At 50.3% G+C, this 18,317-nt stretch overlaps 1 protein-coding gene across 1 annotated transcript; it reads right to left on the bottom strand.

Moving 5' to 3' along the window:
* Positions 1 to 3,301: 3,301 nt before the first annotated feature.
* Positions 3,302 to 12,982, bottom strand: Tle7 (TLE family member 7). Its single transcript, XM_060393262.1, has 10 exons — positions 12,815 to 12,982; positions 5,963 to 6,072; positions 5,822 to 5,841; positions 5,591 to 5,649; positions 5,055 to 5,267; positions 4,734 to 4,975; positions 4,409 to 4,550; positions 4,129 to 4,282; positions 3,667 to 3,740; positions 3,302 to 3,406 (listed from the first exon to the last, which is right to left on the bottom strand). Exons 1-10 carry the CDS (start codon positions 12,980 to 12,982, stop codon positions 3,302 to 3,304), a joined length of 1,287 nt encoding a protein of 428 aa, XP_060249245.1.
* Between the last annotated feature and the right edge of the window lie 5,335 nt (positions 12,983 to 18,317).

Here is an 18,317-nt window from a genome sequence, read left to right on the forward strand (position 1 = left end):
CAATTTACCTGTGGCTGCTTGCATGCCACAGCTGCAGAATTTAGTAGTTCCGACATCAACTCTAACAAGGCCTAAACTATGCTCACTACTTGGGCCTTTTCAGTAAAGATATTCTCTTTCCAGAGCTACAGTAACACACAGACCTCAACATTAACAAGGTGAAAATGTAAATTCATTTGTCTTTCATGGGGCTTTAGTTGGGGCTTTATTGCTCTGAACAGATACCATGACCACAGCAACTCTTTTTTTTTTTAACCATGATTTCTTTTTATTTACTTTAAAAAGTTTTTATATATTCACTTTACATTCCAATCATAGCCCCCTCCCTCCTCTCCTCCCTGCCCCACCTTCCCATCCTCTTCTCCCTCCCCTTCTGCTCAGAAAAGGGGACCCCCCAACCCATCCCAGCACACCAAGTCACATCAGGACTGAGCTCATCCTCATCCACTGAGGCCAGGCCAGGCATCCATGTTGGGGAAGTGATGGAAAAAAGCAGGCAACAGAGTCCTTGTCAGAGGCAGCTCCCTCTCAGCTCAGCTTACTAGGGAGCCCACATGAAGGTCAAGCTGCCCATCATTTACATGTGTGTAGGGGTCCTAGGTCCAATCCGTGCATGTTCTTTGGTGACCACGGTAACTCTTATAATGGAAAACATTTAAGTGGGGCTGGCTGGCAGCTCAGACATTTAGTCCATGCTGCTGGAAACATGGCAGCATGCAGGCAGACATGGTCCTGGGGAAGGAGCTGAGAGTTCTACCTCTTGATCTGCAGGCGCAGAAGGAAACTGTGTATCACACTGGACATAGCTTGTGTATATAAAAACCTCAAAGCCCACCCCCACAGTGACACACTTCCCCCAACAAGGCCACACCTCCCTAGTGCCATGCCCTATGAGCCCAAACCAACACACATAGCTAGGCAGCTTCTCTCCTTGTTTTATGCACGTGCTGGGGCCTATTGGATAGCACAATTTCAGCCATTTCTGTTTCGGGCCTAACAGCCACATCATCTCAGCTTGTTGCTGATACAGAGAAAAGCTCTCTTTGCAAGGACAGGTTGACCAAAAACTATGTTTATGTTCAGCATACTCTGTGTCCTTGCTTCTCCTAGAAATTCGCCAAACATGAGGACAGCTGGCCCTGACTAATTAAAGGTCAGCTAGAACTGCTTTGTCTAGTTAGCAAAAATAACTTGAGTCAAAGATAACTAGCCTTTCCCACTATCCCCTCACCACTGTGTGAGCTAATTTCGGTTTTCACTCTGTAAGTATGCAATCCGGCTGGGTGACTGCGTTCAGATCCCAAGCTTGCCTCCCCGAGTCCAGACAATAAAGCACTAATTTTAAGCTTCTGTATCTAAAGTGAGTTTCCTCAGCTTCCACCCCGAACCCAAAACATGAACACAGGATGCCCCCACCCTGTGTCTTGGCCATGCTTTGGGGTCTCTCTGCCTCTCTTGCCTTGAGATGATAGAAGGGGAAAGCATCCTGCCAGGAGGCTTCTGCTCTTCTGACTCCCTTGTCTAGGCCTCGCTCAGACACAGTGCACTTTATTCGCTCATACTCCTCTGAGAATCGACTCTCATCCCCAGACGTCAGTGGGCATAGCTGTCTCCGCCATGCCAACGCCAGGCAAAGAAGCAGATGGGGGCAATGGGCGGGCCTGTGTACAGAGCCAGATAACAACACTTTTTGGTAGCAGTTACTTTTCTATTACCGTGATAAAAACACCATGACAACAGCAACTTAGAGAAGGAAGGGTTTATTTGGGCTCACAGTTCCAGAAGCATAAAAGTCAGTCATGGTGGGGAATCGTGACAAGTGGCAGTCATGGCAGCAGGAACGGGAAAGCTAAGAGCTCACATTCTCATCCGCAAGCACAAAGCAGCGAGAGCAAACTGGAAAGGGGGATTTCATCGCAAAGCCCACCCCCCAGAGATGCACTTCCTCCAGCAAGGCTGCACCAACCTAACCCTGCCCAGACAACACCACCAACGGGAGACTAAGGGTTCAAATGCCCATGACTGTGGGGCTTACACCCGTCAGCACCCAACTGCGGTCAGCACTGCAAAGATCCCAGCCTCGGGATACAGTTGGACCAGCTTCCTGGGATGTTAAACCTAGACTGAGAGTCAGGTCCTTCCAAATACAGTCTAAAGTTTGTATGTGAAGAGTCATTCACTCTGCTTAGCTCCACAGCCTCATTCAAACCATCTTTGGTGGATACCAAAACCCCCTTTATAAAGCAGGAGAGCACGCCATACAGCCTGTGCTCCACTTTCTATGCCCAAAATCACCTCTAGATTGTTACAATCCCTGCTGTGATGGGAGCACGGAATAAATAAATGTTCTAATGTATTATTTAGGGAGCAAAAAGCACAATTTCGGCTCAGAAGGAAACTCTTTCTTCTAAATGCTTGCAACCCATGATGGGTTGAATGCCAGGTGTAAAGCCACAGCCACGCAGAGTTGGCAGTACAAGGACTTTTTCTTACATTTCCTGGGCATTCAGAAAGTTCATGGCCAGCGCCACCACTCTAAAGTTACAAATAAAACTAAATCTGGCCTAAACCATCTTTCCTTCCCGATGTGCGCGAATGAAAACGGTGCCCCATGGGCTCCTGTGTCTGAACATTTGGTCTCCAGTTGGTGGAGTGGTGATGTCTGGGAAGTTGTGAGACCATAGGGGATATAGTGGGAAGGGTGCCACTGAGATCTCTCTCTCTCTCTCTCTCTCTCTCTCTCTCTCTCTCTCTCTCTCTCTCTTCTCTCTCGGATGAAATGGGACTACTCAGCTACCCATCCACCTGTCTGGCCCCATGCTTCTGCTGCCATGCCTTCCTTGTCTTGAGAGACTATCCCTCCGTAATCCAAAAACGAAACCTTTCTCCTCTAAGCTGCTTTCTGGTCAGACTCTTCTGTCACAGTACCAGGAGAGTACCTACTAGATCCACCCCAGAAAAAAACGGCAGGCCCCCACTCACCAAACACGGAGGGAAATAAACCATTACTGTAAATTTGTTACCTGAAACACACGAGCAGGTTATTCTGTGTTTTGCTCTCTTTAATTAATTCCAAAGCCATATCTCATAAAGTTACCCACCAAAACACAGAAACCAGTGATAGGGGATGGAAAAAAAAAAAAGGAAAATCCCCTAAGCTAAGTAATCAAAGCCTGGGAGTTCAGCCAAGCAACCCCAGGGCTGAAGTAGAGGGAGGCAGGTGTTGAAGATGTCCAGGACTGTGAGCCCACATGGTCTGATCCTTCTGGGTCTTCACCGGCAGGACCACAGCCCACAATCTTCAATACAAGAGCTGGTATACTGTGGCATTTTCCTTGGAGCCCGTGACCAGATACTGATTATCAGAGGACACATCACAACACAGAATGTCATAACACTCCTCTGCCTAGAAAGAGAGGGGACGGGCACAAAGGGTTAGGGCTTGCAGACACGGGGACTTGAGCTCTCAAGGGGCAGGTAGACCCAGGCTTCTCTAAGTGACGGACAGAGCCCAAGGTGTCCTCAGCCCCTTCGCACCATAGAATGCCACCTCAGCGGCACTTTCCAGTTCTCTCTCAGACCGCATCAAGAAGGGATCTGGACCCACGCGCTCTGAGTGTCTCGGCACGTACACCCCCAGTCACCCCTGACTCCCCACCTCTGTACCTGGAACAACCTTCTCAGAGAGGGCGCCGCTAAGCAGTGGATCATGTCATCCAATGTGGCCACAAAATAGGTCCCTGCCAAGGGGAATAGCAGATGGGGGTGCGGGGTGAGTCAGAGACTGAGCCTACGTTCTGAGTCCAGCTGTCCTCGAGGAGACTAGGGAGAGAGCAACTATCTTCTCTGCCTTGGTTAACCTGCCTTAGACAAACCAGATGCATGGCCCAAGGCCTTCCCTGATTGGCTGCCACCTTCCTCCCATACCCAGGACGTGGACACGGTGAGTTATTCCTGAACAAGAGACCCATGAGAAAGAAAGAACTGCAGTGTCTGTCTACCTGAACCTTCAGGCTTCATTCTAATATGGAAAGCCCCTGCGATAAAGGGAAGCGTAAGGGAAGGAGAGTGAGCAGAACATAAGGAAGGAGATTGTAACCCGTGGTGGCGGCCTGGCTTCTGACTCACCACAAGATGCGAACTTGAGGTTGTGGTGTTGAGTGTATCTTTGGACCACAGCTTTATACTTCTCCTCCCGGTGAGCATGGAGGATGACGACATCGCTCATCTTCAAGCCTGCCAGCACCCATTCCTCACTGGGGTCATGGGTAATGCTGAGGATCTGTGGGGAGATTTGGGTCAGCATGCAAGATTGCCAGTACCCCAACTCAAGACCCAGCCTCAAATTCACCAACCCAAGCCTCCACCCTGGGGTTGAACTCGGTCCTGAAGGCACCCAAGCAGGCACCTCGTGGCATAAGTTGTGTTGCTGCAACTTCTGGTAGCTCCTGAGGTCCCAGGAATAGAGGATGGTGTCTTCACCACCTGTCCAGAACTTAAAGCCCGTGATGTCCACACAGCGCGATGCATAGGGGGGCACGTCATGCTTCCTGGTGGGGAAATGACTCACAGCTCTTCAGAAATGTCTGCCCCAGCCCGCCCTGCCCCCAGCCCAGAAGCTGTGGTGTTATAAAGTCCCCAGATGTTCCTTCCAGGCTGTTTGGCATAGCCCTACTGCCAAGAAGGGAAAATGGAGGGAGGGTCTCATGGTGGCTCTGGAGAGCGGGTCCTACCTAATCAAGATTTGGTTCTGCACATCCCAAATCTCCACGAACCCTTTGAAAGAAGCCAAGCAGATGTGGGCATCAGAGGAAAGGGCCAAGGAGTAGCACATGGGGCCCGTGGAGGCCATCTGGGCCCTGATTTGGGGGGTGGGTGCCAGGTCCCAGAGAGTTAGTGCCCTGGCCATTCCCCCCGTGATCAGGCTCTGCTCATCAGGGAACAGCTTGCACGTGAGGACACGATTCCGAGGGTCCTGGCGGGGGAGAACACGTGCTGTCAATACACTTTGCGGCGCTGTCTGACCACCCTCAACCTGACCGACAGCCCCTCACCTGAAAGTCCATCTGGGCCTGGGGGGCTCTGTCTGAAGCGTGCAAAGCATTTTCATCCCACACCCTGATGTAGCCAGTGCCACACGTGTACACGTGGCGTGGAACACTGCTGATGGCAATGGCGTTGACTCGCTTCCCATGGCGGAGAGTGCCAACCCTCCAGGAACTACGTGGGGACTTCTGCTTGACCACGGCCTCATCTGGAATTGAAGGCTGGAGAGAGCATTGACTGGTCGGCCAAGGGGGCAAGTCTACTCTGCCCCTACTCCCCAAATTCCAAAGCTTCCTCATAAGGGTTTGGCTCCGGGGTCCCCGCGTCATACTGTCACATCTCCTGAAGAAGTGACGCTGTGGGATGAAGGGCCTACTTATCAGAGCGATAGAACAATGAGGAGGGTAGCCTCATTAAGAAGGGGGTATCCCAGGCCACCGCTACCTAAGAGAGAGGGAACAGGGGTGGGCAAACGCACCACGTCTCCATCAGAGGGTGGGTGGGAGAGAAGGGAGTGTTGAAAATGTAACACTGAGGTACTCACAATGGCTTTGAGGAATGACCAGACTTCTCGGTTGGGCAAGGACGAAGAACAGAACTGGCCTGCAGGGAGACAGCCACACCCACCTCTCGTGGACAGGGTATCCCGGCAACAGAGACACAAGGTCAGAAGGAAAGTGCTCTCATGACACCAAACCGGGCACCTAGTCCACCATCTGGGATCCAGCTTGGGCCCCTCCCCCTCCCTACCCACACTGTCACAGGCAGAACTTACCAGTGGCTCCTGGTGGAAAGCTATGACAGAGGGGTGGGAAAAAAAAAAAAAGAAGCTAGCATGAAGTGCAGAACTTGATGCCAGGCCCCTCTCTGCCCAGGACAGTCCATCACTGCCCAGCCTTGCTCGTTACAGCCTTACCTTGAGCCGATTCCTCCTTCTGGTTCTGCCTCTGAAAACCACATGGGCTGGAGCCCAGATGCGTCCTGGGCCTGGGGATCCCACCGTTGCTGGGTCATACTGTGCATCTCCTCACAAACAGGGTCACGCTGTATTGAGGGACATGGGGGCAGCTGGAGCATTCCCTGCGCACTGTCATTTGGTGTTGCTCTTGTTGCCCGTGATGAGGAAAACACCAGAGCTTTCTGGCATCTTCTTTATCTCCTCTGTTTCATCATAAATTCTGAGTGTCCTGAATGAGTCCTCCTTCTCTTCACTCATGTTCTCGAGCCAATCAAGTAAATGAACCATCTGTCTCTAGGGACCCAGCAAACAGATCCTGGGTTCCCCATTCATCCTGATCTCCTGTACTACGGAAGAGAACAGAGAAGGGCTGGCGAAATAGCTTCGTCGGTAAACACTTGATGCACCAAGCGTGAGAATCTGAGTGCAGATTCCCAGCCGCCACGGGAAAATAAAAAAATAAAAACAAAACAAAAAACAAACATGAAACTGTAATCCTGGTGCCAGGAAGGTGGTGACAGAGGATCCCTGGGGCTTGTTGGTGAGCCACTCTACCTGAATTGGTAAGATCAGGGCTTAGTGAGAAACCCTGTCTCAAAAGAAATGAAAATAAGGAGAAGGGCCAGAAGAATGGTCTCCACTAACCTGATGGCCTGACTTCAATGCTCAAGCCTGTTTAAAAGTCCAGATGTGGTAGCGCACATCTATGATCTCAACACTTGTACAGCAAGATGGGAAGTGGGAACTATTCAGAAGTGGGAATTAATCAGAAGCCAGAAGACCAGCTGCCCGGGAGTATACGGTATTGCAACAGACACAGAGAGACCCTGCCTCTAAGAAGAGAATCAACTTCCGAAAAGCTGTCCTCTGGCCTCCTCATGTGCTCTGCATGTGGCATGTGCACACTCATAGTCACACACACACACACACTTTCACCCAATAAAAGCAATTTTTTAAAAAGATGGGGCTTAGTTGAGGAAGACAGCTGACATCAGCCTCTGGCCCCACACACATTCATACATGTACACACACATACCTGCACACACACCTCCACACACAGGAGGTATATTGCACAGTCTGTTCAGAATGTTCTCCAACACCTCTTTCAGTGTAAGTCCTCAAAAGATTGACAACGAACTTTTGCAGACATGGACTGTGTTTCCATGTAGACAAAAAAAAAAACAAATTCACCCTTTAATTTGGACATACCCATTTCAAACGTGGTTCATCCCCCAATGTACCCAAACCCCTAAGGCAACAGGAAATCTACCCCCATAGCGGAATAGTACACAGTAGTTAAAAATTAAATCATAAGGACATATTCGCAGACATAGAACATTTCATGGTATAATATGAGGGGGTAATTATAAAAGCTCAGAACAATGTTCAAAATATATTTGTAGGAGAGAAGATGAACATTAGAATTTATTTTCATATATTTCACTCATGTACGAGAGATTAAGAGGAATAGCTGTGTTTCCAATATAGGAATGGGGACATAGGAACAAGGAAGGGAAAGGATTAGTCACAACAAGACCTGGTATGGCTTTTTCTTCTGTGGGGATGCTTCAACCGTGTTAGAAACTGTTGAACCAGGGGCCCAATGACTGTTCATCTTCCCAAAATCATCACCCTCGTGATTCTTAATTAGTTCCGTCGTTTGTTCCCATAACACGCTTTCTCGGAGAGGCACCAGACTTCCTTTAACTAGGGACACTCGGTGCTAGCTCAGCCCGGGTGAGAAGGAGCAGAGGAGCACAGCCCATCTGCACCTTGAGGATCCCAAATGAGTGGGTTCCTGCTGCCAAGTCCTCTTATGGAAGTTGGGTGAAGCTTAAAGTCAATGAAACTACTTTAGCAGGGCTTCCGACGTCACATTAACCAGGCTTTCGCCATAAAAATAAGACAAGGCTTTTGAAGGAGACAAGCCACAGGTTCCCCCCTCTTCTCTCCAAGATCGAGCAATCCCGCACTCACAAGTACTCTGGGTGCAAAACTCACCTCAGAAGCCTGGTCAAAGCCTAGAGATTGAAAGTGGGAGAGTAAAGACCCCGCTAGGCCTGGATCCACTCTTCCACACATGGAGGGTTGGGGCCTTGGGTGTGTGTGTGGGGGGTGGCTAGCACTCAGTTAAACAAAGGCCTAACAAATATTGAAGCCCTGGGTGAGAACCCAGTCAGGTGTCTGGCTCCTGAATGGCTGGTCAGTATCAGGGTGTGGCCACGCTTGTGCTGAGCTCTTGTGTTTTGGTGGAAAACTAGGCAGGAATCTCTCCATATAAATTCAGCAGATAGCATGAGAAACTTCAGGGGATAAGCCTCTGGGTTTCAGCTGACCTGTAAGAGCCAGTATTCAGTTAAAAGGCACTAGCTGTCTAATTCCGACTTCTAGGTGAATTCCCTTTGCTCCTAGGGGAGATCTTCAGCAAGCCAGTAACAGGAAATTAGCAGAAGGAAGGGGTCATTCCCCTCTCCTTCTCCCTGTTCTGTCATCCCGCCTGTCCCTTTTACCAGAGATTCTGAAATTAACCTCTAGATAAGTCTTGCATTTTCTGTGGCTGTTTTGTCTAGGGATTCTTAAGTCTGAGCATCCATCAGAATCCTCTGGAAGGCTTGATGATCGTGGCAGCCCCATGTTCCAGAAATTCTGACGCAAGAGGTCGGGGGCAGATAATCTGTACTTTTCACCGAGTGCTTGGTGATGAAGATCGTGGGTTAGGAGAGATGGCTGTGGTGATTAGAAACGGGAATGATTGGTGATATCGGGATGGGATAGTGACCGAGACAGTGTTGGTGGTGGGGATGGAACGGTGATGAGGTAGAAGTGGTGGTTGGCAGTGATGACTGTAGATGGTGACAGTGTTGCTGCGGTGATGGTGGTGCTAGTGGTAGAAATGGTTACAAAACTGGTGGTAATAATAGCGGCAATGTTATGGTGGTCGTTTGGGTGACAACAGTGGCAAAGTGGTGCTCATCTCCTGTTCCTTCCCTGGTCCTGCCATACTCGACCTGACCTGCAGTTTTCTAGGTGCATGACCCCACCCTCAGGCTTTGGCTCATGCTTGTCCCTCATCTAGGAACGATGCTCCTTGCTCACTTGTGTATCATATAGATGCCCCCGTGCACTATGAGCTGAGCTTGTGCCAGGCCCAGGCCGAGCCCACATCCTTGAGGTGCTCCTGCGTGAAAGAGGAGGCCGTGCCTGTGGTCACTGCAGCCCTTGGAGGAAATCACTTCTAGAAAGGGTCAATAGGTTTCCCATAAAGTGACACACTGCTTCTCATAGCTCGCTCTAAAACGTCCCCAGGAGGGAACTTTACATAAACCCCTGTTCTGACCCAATCCATCTTTCGGTAAATTATCTCTTTATTGATTCTCACAGAAAACACACAGTGAGGCACACAGGGCCTGGGTTTTGTCCCCAGTTTGGAAGCATAAGAATTGATGGTGAGGGGACAACACATAGAACCCCACAGAGTCTTGACTAAGACCAGAATACAAATCCAAGCCCAGGGGACTGTTTTTAATGTTGTAAGAACAAGTAAATGGGTCTTTTTCTATCACATACTACAAAACTTGTATTTAGGACAAGGAATTCAAATCTTTTTCAGCTTGTTTTGGTTTTTTGAGACAGGATCTCACTGTGTAGCTCTGGTTGGCCTGGCAGACCTTGAATTCAAGAGATCCACTTGCCTCTGCTTCCTCAGCGCTGGGATTAAACATGGTGACCACCACACCTGGTATAGTTTTCTGTTGTAAGACGTGTGAATGGTTCTAGAGTTGTTTGACAAGGTCTCCCGGTGTACCCTTGGTTAGTCCAGAACTGCCTCAGTAGACTAGGCTGGTTTTGAACTCATGGAGATCCACTTGCCTCTGTCTACTGAGTGCTGGTATTAAAGGTTTATCTCCATTACCTTCTAAGAATTTTATGTTTTAATCCCCCACCTGGTAAAATCCTTAGTTTACACAAAGACCCTGCTGCATTCTCAGATTAAAGTTGACTTCATTTCCTCTTCACTGTCTACAACCAGACAATCTCAGGAGACCATGGGATCAGACCCTAGCCACTGGGGAAAAGACAGTCGCTGCTGCATTAGAAGAGAAACCAAGTGCGCCTCCTGTCTTGGAGATTCTTCTCTTCCACGCACACCGTCTTGATCAAGAGTAAAGCTGTGCCTTGTTGCAACATCTCCATTGGAGTGGTAGTCTAGTTCTTGCTCTGGGAGCTTACTTTTAACAATGTGTTCGAGTATTTCGGCTGCTTGTGTGCCTGCACACTGCATGTGCAGTGCCCACAGGCCAGAAGAGGGCATTGGCTCCTCTGGTACTGAAGTTATTAGAGGGTTGTGAGCCTCCGTGGGAGTGATGGGAATCGAGCCTGAGTCCTCTGGAAGAGAGCAGCCAATGTTCTTAACCACTAAGATACCTCTTCAGACCCTCCAGGACTTTTTAAAATGTCTGAAAGTGCTTTATTGAGCCATAAGAGTTCCTTATACATGATACATATATGGTCTGGTGTGTGTGCATGTGTGTGTGTGTGTGTGTGTGTGTGTGTGTGTGTGTGTGTGTGCGTGCTCCTCTCGTCCTTGATGTCCTCTGTTCAAAGGTCCCAGTTCAGTATTCTAACCCCCCTTCCAGTCCTATACCATCTCAGCCACTGCCAGTTTGTGACTGTGAGCAAGTTCTGCTCCTCCGGAACCTCAGTTTCCTGACACATAATCTTTCTCACAGGTAGCCATAAAAGTAGGCTGGGACAGTTGACAAAGTATCATGATCAAGACTCTCTGCCCTGCGCAGAGATCCTGGCCTCAAGGCTACCCTCACTGGCCACAGGGGGCCGCCCCAACACCGCCTCTGTCTTTCTGAGGCCCCAAATGAACATTTATGTACTTGGAACCTGGCATCACCGATGTTCTCACAGATCTAGGGGTCTTGCCCACTTCCCTCATCTATCCACTCAAGAGCTGGCCAACTCCTCCTCCAGAGACAGAACTTTGATTGCATCTCCTCCATTCTTGGGAAAGCTGCTTATTGCTAGTTCAGTTTTCAGATGGGGAAAATGAGGTTCAGGCTGGTAAACTGGGATGATGAAAAGGTTCTAAAACCGGGAAATGGTGATAGTGTTTCTTGACGCTGTGATGTCATCAGCTTGTACATTTTATAGAGTTAAAATGGTGAGTTTCATGTCGTTATGTGTATTTTATAAGAAGGAAAAAAAAAAACAATAAGGAGTTAAAGGCCTGTAAGTCTTAATATCGCGAGCCTTCTTCCTCTCTATCCAGTGAACTCCAGGTAGTTTGGCCTGTGGTTTCTTACCTTTACACCCTAGGAGAAGCCACTCAGTTACTGATGTCCCCTGTCCAGGGAATACAGTCAAAATGAGGTACTCAGAGGTGCAGGTACCCCAACAGCTATGGGATGCCAGAATCAAGAGCATTGGCCTGCCGGCTTTCATTTGAGGCTGTGCCCACCGGTGGACTCGTGTTGCCGCAACTCAAATCGAATTTCCACCCATAAGGCTCTTGCGGTTCCTGTGCAGTTCACTAGAGGGCTATGCTCAAGAGCATCGACAACACCACCCCGCCTTTCCTCTTCCATCCCCCACTCTGGGAGCATCTCTTTCAACACAGTGCCCCTGAGTCACCTGACACCTGCTGATGAAAATGTGTAGACGACAATATCCACAGGTAACAAATACTTCCTTCTCCTCCTGAGACACCGCGCGAACACCTGCAGTTCCAAGCCCAGAAGTCAGAGGGCGGTAAAGAGTAGGCTACGGTCACAGACTGCGGGGTGAGGAGACGCAGAGGCGTGTGGTGGCTTTTGCTCTGAGCAGTGTTCAGGAGGAAGGAGCAACTTTGGACCAGACCACCCGTCACTCTTCACCTCACTATTCGTCTGGTCCTTTGATATCGTCGGGAACCTCCCACTCTCCAGTCCTTTATCGCGTCTCCTTTCAGGCAAGCGCGATGATGGCGGTTGCCTCTCACCCTAAGGTTGAACACTTGCATTCCGAATCCTACGGTCCCGTTTCTGTCCAGAATTCTCCTTTTTTTTTTTTTTCCTTTGAGAAAAGCCTCGGGCTGTCACTTTGGGGGCCTTGAGGCCGCACCCCTCATCGCGGCTCTTCCTGTGAGCTCCTCCGACTGAGAGCCGTTTCGTCCCTGGACTGCTGCCCTCTTGAAGGAGGATGAGGTGGGCCAAAGGGTGCGCTCCGCTCGGCCATCCCTGCAGCCCTCGGGTCTCCGCCACCTCTTCCATCTCCCGGCCTTAGGAGACCCCGGAGTCAAATTCCCACCACCACCACCTCAGTCCCTGCTGCTCTGGGCTCCTGGATCTGAGGCAGCTGCTGAAGGGCTTCTCCTCAGGTGCAGGCCAGAGAGAGAGAGAGAGCCTTCGTGTGGCCGAGGGGACCTGGTGGCCTCATGCCGGTGACTTGGCGACTTGCTTCCCGCCCTGCTGGAAGCGGCCGGGCGACTTGCTCCACAAGGAGGCAGCAAGGACGGAAGGCGCCTCCTAATGGCTGCTCCGCCCACCCTCCTCCCCGTGCAGGGCATCCCCGGACCCGCACACAAAGCTCCTGTCCCTGTCCCCCTTGCACCACGACGACGCCGGCAGCGGGCTCCGACAAGCCCTGCAGGAGGCCCCCTGACAATGGCGGGAGCTGTGCAGCTGGGTGCATGCGCCTCGGGCCTGCGCTGGGAGGGGCCCTCGGAAGCCCACGCTCTGGTGACACATGGGCGGCCCCAGCCTGGGTGTGGGATGGGGAGGTAAAGACACGCAGGGGTCGACGACAGGACTAGTCTCTTACCGTGACTGGCTGCGAGTCTCTGGGGGGGCTTGGGGGCCGCCACAGGAGACACTTGGGGCAGTGTGCAGTTGAGGGAGGCTTCCTGGAGGCTGGGCTTGGACTGAGGGTGGGTGGGATTTCCGCGGCCGATAGGGGGTGGGAGCCACACCTCAGGAACATGGCAGCCATTTGAAGACCCGCCCTGCTATGGTAGATGAAACTGGAGCAGGAAGGAGGCTCCGATCCGGTAGACAAAAGAATAAGCCGATGACTCCCACCTACCCAACTGGTTCAGGCCTCAGCAGGGAGCCCCCAGGAGGCCTGGACGGTGCTCCACCTGATCTGTAGTGTGTGGGACTAAAGAAAACAGGGACCTTGCCCAACCCAGTGGCTGCGTGCTTATGCCGGAAAAGGCCAGGATCAGCTCGTTTCCCGTTGTCCGATTCTTGACTAAGCGGAAGGGGCTGGCAGGCATTCTGGAATAGAACGGAATGCTCCTCAGTTCCTGGTCAGGCCAGGCAACAGCAGATAAGAGTGGGCAAGTCATCTGGAGGGTGGGGAGATTTCAGAGGCAGGGGGCCCAGGGGAGAGTTTTCCCTGAAGCCCCTCTCAGACTCAAGTATGTCCAGGTGTTTTCTGAGGGCGACAGGTTTGGGTGGGAGGGCACCCTTCACCCCTGAAACAGATGTATTGATCCAGACAAAGGAAGAAGATTGTAACAGGTGCCCATCTGGGCCAGCTCCAGGTGAGAAATGTTACAGTGTAGAAACTAAGAGTCTTTGCGGCTGAGGCTCCTGGTTGTCGTTGTAAGGCGTCTACTGGAATTGAACAGCTATGGCTGGGTACTCTGCCTGGTGATGAGGCTTGATGGCTTGAGCTTTTGCTGGTGAAAAATCGCTTTCTTCAACCTGCCCATGTTTGGGGCCTGAGCCAAGAGACCAGTCCTGGACAGTTACAAACCTACAGAGAGGGAGAAAACATCCCTGGCCATCAAAGCATGGCCTTCCAGAGGCCCTGGAATAGCCAGTTCCTCATATTTGCCAAGACTCTGAACCCCAAGTTTACACAGGTGGCAGACCTGGGACATCAGACAGTCTGATTTTAGTGCTCTTGGGTTTGTGCCTGGACACTACATCTGTGTTGAGGAAGGAGGAAGCAGGGCTGGGGGATTCCTGGTCTACTCCGACTTCAGCCCAGACACCAGCAGCAGCTGACCATGAGCTGATATAGGTGGAACACACCCTAGCCATCTTTTGTGAGACAGAACATTTTCTGGCTTGTTTCTGGGGAGACACAGCACACACACCTAGGGAGCCCACGGTAGATCACAAGTCCAACGTGGTGAACCAATGGGTTTTATTGTGGTTACTTAAAAGAGCAGAAAGGACTCAAGGACAGCTGCATCAACCAAAGCCCACCCCAGTGTGGGTGACAGCTCACAAAGCTGGGAAGCAGGAGCATACTATACAACCTGCAGAAAGCTCAACAGGCTGAAGAGAGTCCCTTCCTGGTGCCTCAGATGGTCTACACCTCTTCCAGACATCTTGGCTGGTTTCTACGTCTTTCAGGGAGCTGGTCTTGTCTTAGAGTCTTCTTTGCAGTTCAGGGATGCTCAGCTTTTCTTGCTTACTCTGGCAGAGGGAGGCCTAGTGAATCTGCTCAGTTTAGGAACTTCCTGAAGCTACTTTGAGTTGTTGGTCTTTCTGCTTAAGGAGCTTCCTACATGATGGAATGTTTCATCTGATCTCTTCCCTGTCATGGATTAGAGACACATGAGCTATTGCTTTGCTATGTGACAAGAGGGTGCCCCATCTATCTCTGAGCCTGTTTCTTCATAAGTAAACTAAGGATGTGGACCCATAGCTTAGGGCCTCTCTGGGTCTCATAGTGTATGGTTTGAAACTACTCAGGCCAGCACCACAAGTGGCCAAGAGAAGGGAGGGTCCTGCTCCTTTCTCCAAGGTATGATGAAGAAGACAGGGCTTGTTTCTATCTATCCCCAGCTCCCAGGAGGCCCAGGAGAGAGTCAATTTATACAATGGCATATCTGAGACACTCCACTGAAGTCCTATACGTGTCAGCAGCTGACAGAGATGGCTTCTTTGAAGCACTCAGGGCAGGACCCTTGGCCAGGGTTGGTGGCTAAAGTTGTAAGATCATAACAGGCATGCTTTGGGGCTATGGTGTATTGTGCTTCTAGGAGTCTTTGGAGAACACTGTCTGTGGCAGAGTTTGTGTGTACATCTTTATGCCAATGGAAGAGACTCGGACTTTGTGTGTGTGTGTGTGTGTGTGTGTGTGTGTGTGTGTGTACACATCTGTGTGCATACACAACTGTGCAGCAGGTAATTGATCTTCAGCTACCAATCCTATGCGGGGGACAGATAGAGAGGCCTGTGAATTGCTTGAGTTGTCCTGGGCTCTCAGTGTCTGGGGGACACTGTTCAGCTCTCACATGGGCATGCTGCCGAAGAGGCCCCAGGAAGCAAGTAGGCAAAGTGGTGTCTGCAGGTACCAGGAATCTGTGGAAGAACCTCAGTGCTGGGAAAAGATGGTTCTCCCATGACCCCTATTCATCCAGACCACGATGCAGAATCTGGGTGATTCTGTCAGAAGACAATCACGAACTATTTATGGCCTCCCAAAGAGTAGAAAACTCAGTCAGGGACTGCAACAATGATGAACTATGGCTCCTTCAGAGAGGACATTCTTTGGATGCTCTATCAACAAAAGCAAACCAGCTGTCTATATTGAAGTGGATTAAACAATAGCTGTATCTCTGGTGGTGGCAGCTCCCATCTGGCTTGAGCCTGGGGTCAAGGTAAGTGATAAGTGCAGGGGCAAAAGAGGGGCTCTTCACTACGTACCATGGTCAAGGCTTAGTCCTGGGAGATTTAACATTGTATAGAAACTGTTGGGTGTGATATATAGAAATGTCTGGGTGTGTGTTGGGGAGATAGCTCTGTAGCTTTATCTCTGTCTATCTCAGTCTGAAAGCAAGATGGCTAAGAACCAGATTGGACACTCTCTCCTGAACTGGATCCTGGACCATGAGAGGTCAGTGAACCTAGTCCTTATTCTGTCTAGATGTCTGTCCTGGCTAGTTTATATACCAACATGTTACAAAATAGAGTCATCTGAGACGAAGCTCAATTGAGAAAAAGACTACAGATCGTACTGTAGTCAAGCCTGTACGGTATTTTCTTAATTAGTGGTTCTTGGGGGAAGGCAAAGTCCATTGGGGGTGGTGCAACCCTGGCTGGTGGTCCTGGGTACTACAAGAAAGCAGACTGAGGGGCTGGAGAGATGGCTCAGCAGTTAAGAGCATCTGCTCTTCCAGCTGAACAAGCCATGAGGAGCAAGCCAGTAAGCAGCATGCCTCTGTAGCCTCTGAATCCACTCCTGCCTCTGGGTTCCTGCCCTGTTTGAGTTCCTTCCCCGACTTCTCTCTGTGATGGACTGTTTGATGGACTGTTACCTGGAGGTGTAAGTAGAAACCCCCACCAAGTTGCTTTTGGTCATACTTTCTTCACATATTAACCCTCACTAAAGCAAGATCTCAAAATGAAAAGAATCTGGAGACACTATGCAGAAGGTCACAGAATAGAGAAAGGGTTAGTGAGGAAGGAGACCTCACATTTCACAAAGACACACACGGGCATCTGAAATAAACACCTGGTCAGTGTCCAGGATGAGTGGGCCCTTAGAGGTTTCCATATGCTCTACAGGAGACTTCTTGTCACATGCCCCTACCTTCCTCCACCCCTCAGTAGACAGGTCATTCTACCAGACACCAGAAAAAGTAGCGACCTCAGGAAGATGAGATGCGTGACCCTCTCAGAGTCCACTCTGCCAACAGTTCAGACCACTAGGGGTTTGGGATGAGAGAACTAGCAAGGAGGGTGTGAGAGGGCAAAAGCAGGAAGCGGGGGTGGGAGGTCTGCAAGGAAGAAGGAAGAACAGAGAGGTGGAGAGGAGAGGCACACAGGGAGAGAAGGCAGGGGAAGGTGAGGCACACTGAAGGTGGCCTGAGTGTCAGGCCTCTGAACAGTAAAATTTGAACTGTCTGGGAGAGCCTGGCCAGGACTGGCTGTGGGAGGAGTAGGGTCTTAGATATGCCTCATGGCTGCAGTGTTGTGTTTCTCTAGGGGTCATACCGGTGACACAAGCCTTAATTTCTCCTTTCACGCAGATCCTGAGTGAAAAGAGCTGGTAAGAAAGAGATGAAAGAGAAGGTGTTGGGCAGGAGGAAAAGGTAGAAAGCAACTGAGAAGTAGAGCCTGGGGAAAAGAGGGGAGGCTGCCTCTTTTGGAGGTGTCCCTTGTGGCCATGTATGCAAGCCTGAACTGGGTGGGTACTCCCAATGTGTGGGTGTCTGTGGGGGTGAGTTATGGCTGTTTGTGCAGGTGTGAGAACAGAATATGTGTGCTGGCAGACAAGTGACTGCAGGTAGGACAGAAAGCACAAAGGGACATATCCCCCTCGCTCATGTTGTGTACCCTGTTAGCGTGACCATTCTACAGTCTCCACGTCACCCTTCTCTGTATGCATCTGATTGTGCCAGAAGCTTCATCCAGGGGCTATGTCACAGCTTCCCTACTGTCAGAACTCTCTCTCCCTTTCAGCAGAGCAAGGGAGGAGTACTGTTGCCCTCCAAACTGAGGCAGAAGAGAAGCCTTGTATCTATGGCAGGCACATGCAGCTTGTGTGCCCAGAACTAGAGGACCATTCTCCCATACAGGTAAGAAGCCAGCCCAGCAAGGCATGGGGGGCATTTCTCAGGACCCTCAAGTTTCTCCAGCCGCTGGCAGGAGCAGAAATCCTTGTGATACTCCTGGAGTCTCCAACATTCTTCACAGTAGTAGTTGGTGCGCCCTGACCCCCACCCCAGGCAGGGATCACATGTGGACACACAAATCTGCTTCAATCCACAGTGACTGTTGTGTTCTGCTGGTGTCCAGACTGCAGTACCAGGCTCAGCCTCTCTTCAGGATGAGATCTTGTCCGGAGAGCTCTCTATTCCATTTAAACAGGCTACTAATGAATGACACACAATTTCTTAACAATGGGTATGGTGATTTCAATGAAAATGGCCCCTGTATTGTCATGCTTAGTCCCCAGATGGGTGAACTGTTTGAGAAGGATTAGGAGGGGGGTTTTGGGGTTTCAAAAGCCCAATTCAGGCCCAGTATCTATCTGCCTGCTGCCTGCAATCAGGACATAAAGCCCCCAGTTACTTGTCCAGCACCATGCCTGCCTGCATGTCATCACACTCCCTACTATAGTGGACTAGCCCTCTAAAACTGTAAATAAGCCCTCAATTAAACGCTAAAGAGAGCAACTAAAGAATATGAGTTACCTTGGTCATGTTGTCTCTTCAAAGCAACTAAGTAACTAAGACACTGAGTATAACATGAACTCCTTTGGAAAGATCCACACCCAAACAAGGGAACCTGTTAGAAATGCTGTCTTATACAAAGATGGCAGGCATCATACTTACCAACATGTTTTTAAAACCAATGCT

This window comes from Meriones unguiculatus, chromosome 10 (genome assembly GCF_030254825.1).
Source record: "Meriones unguiculatus strain TT.TT164.6M chromosome 10, Bangor_MerUng_6.1, whole genome shotgun sequence".
NCBI lineage: Eukaryota > Metazoa > Chordata > Mammalia > Rodentia > Muridae > Meriones > Meriones unguiculatus.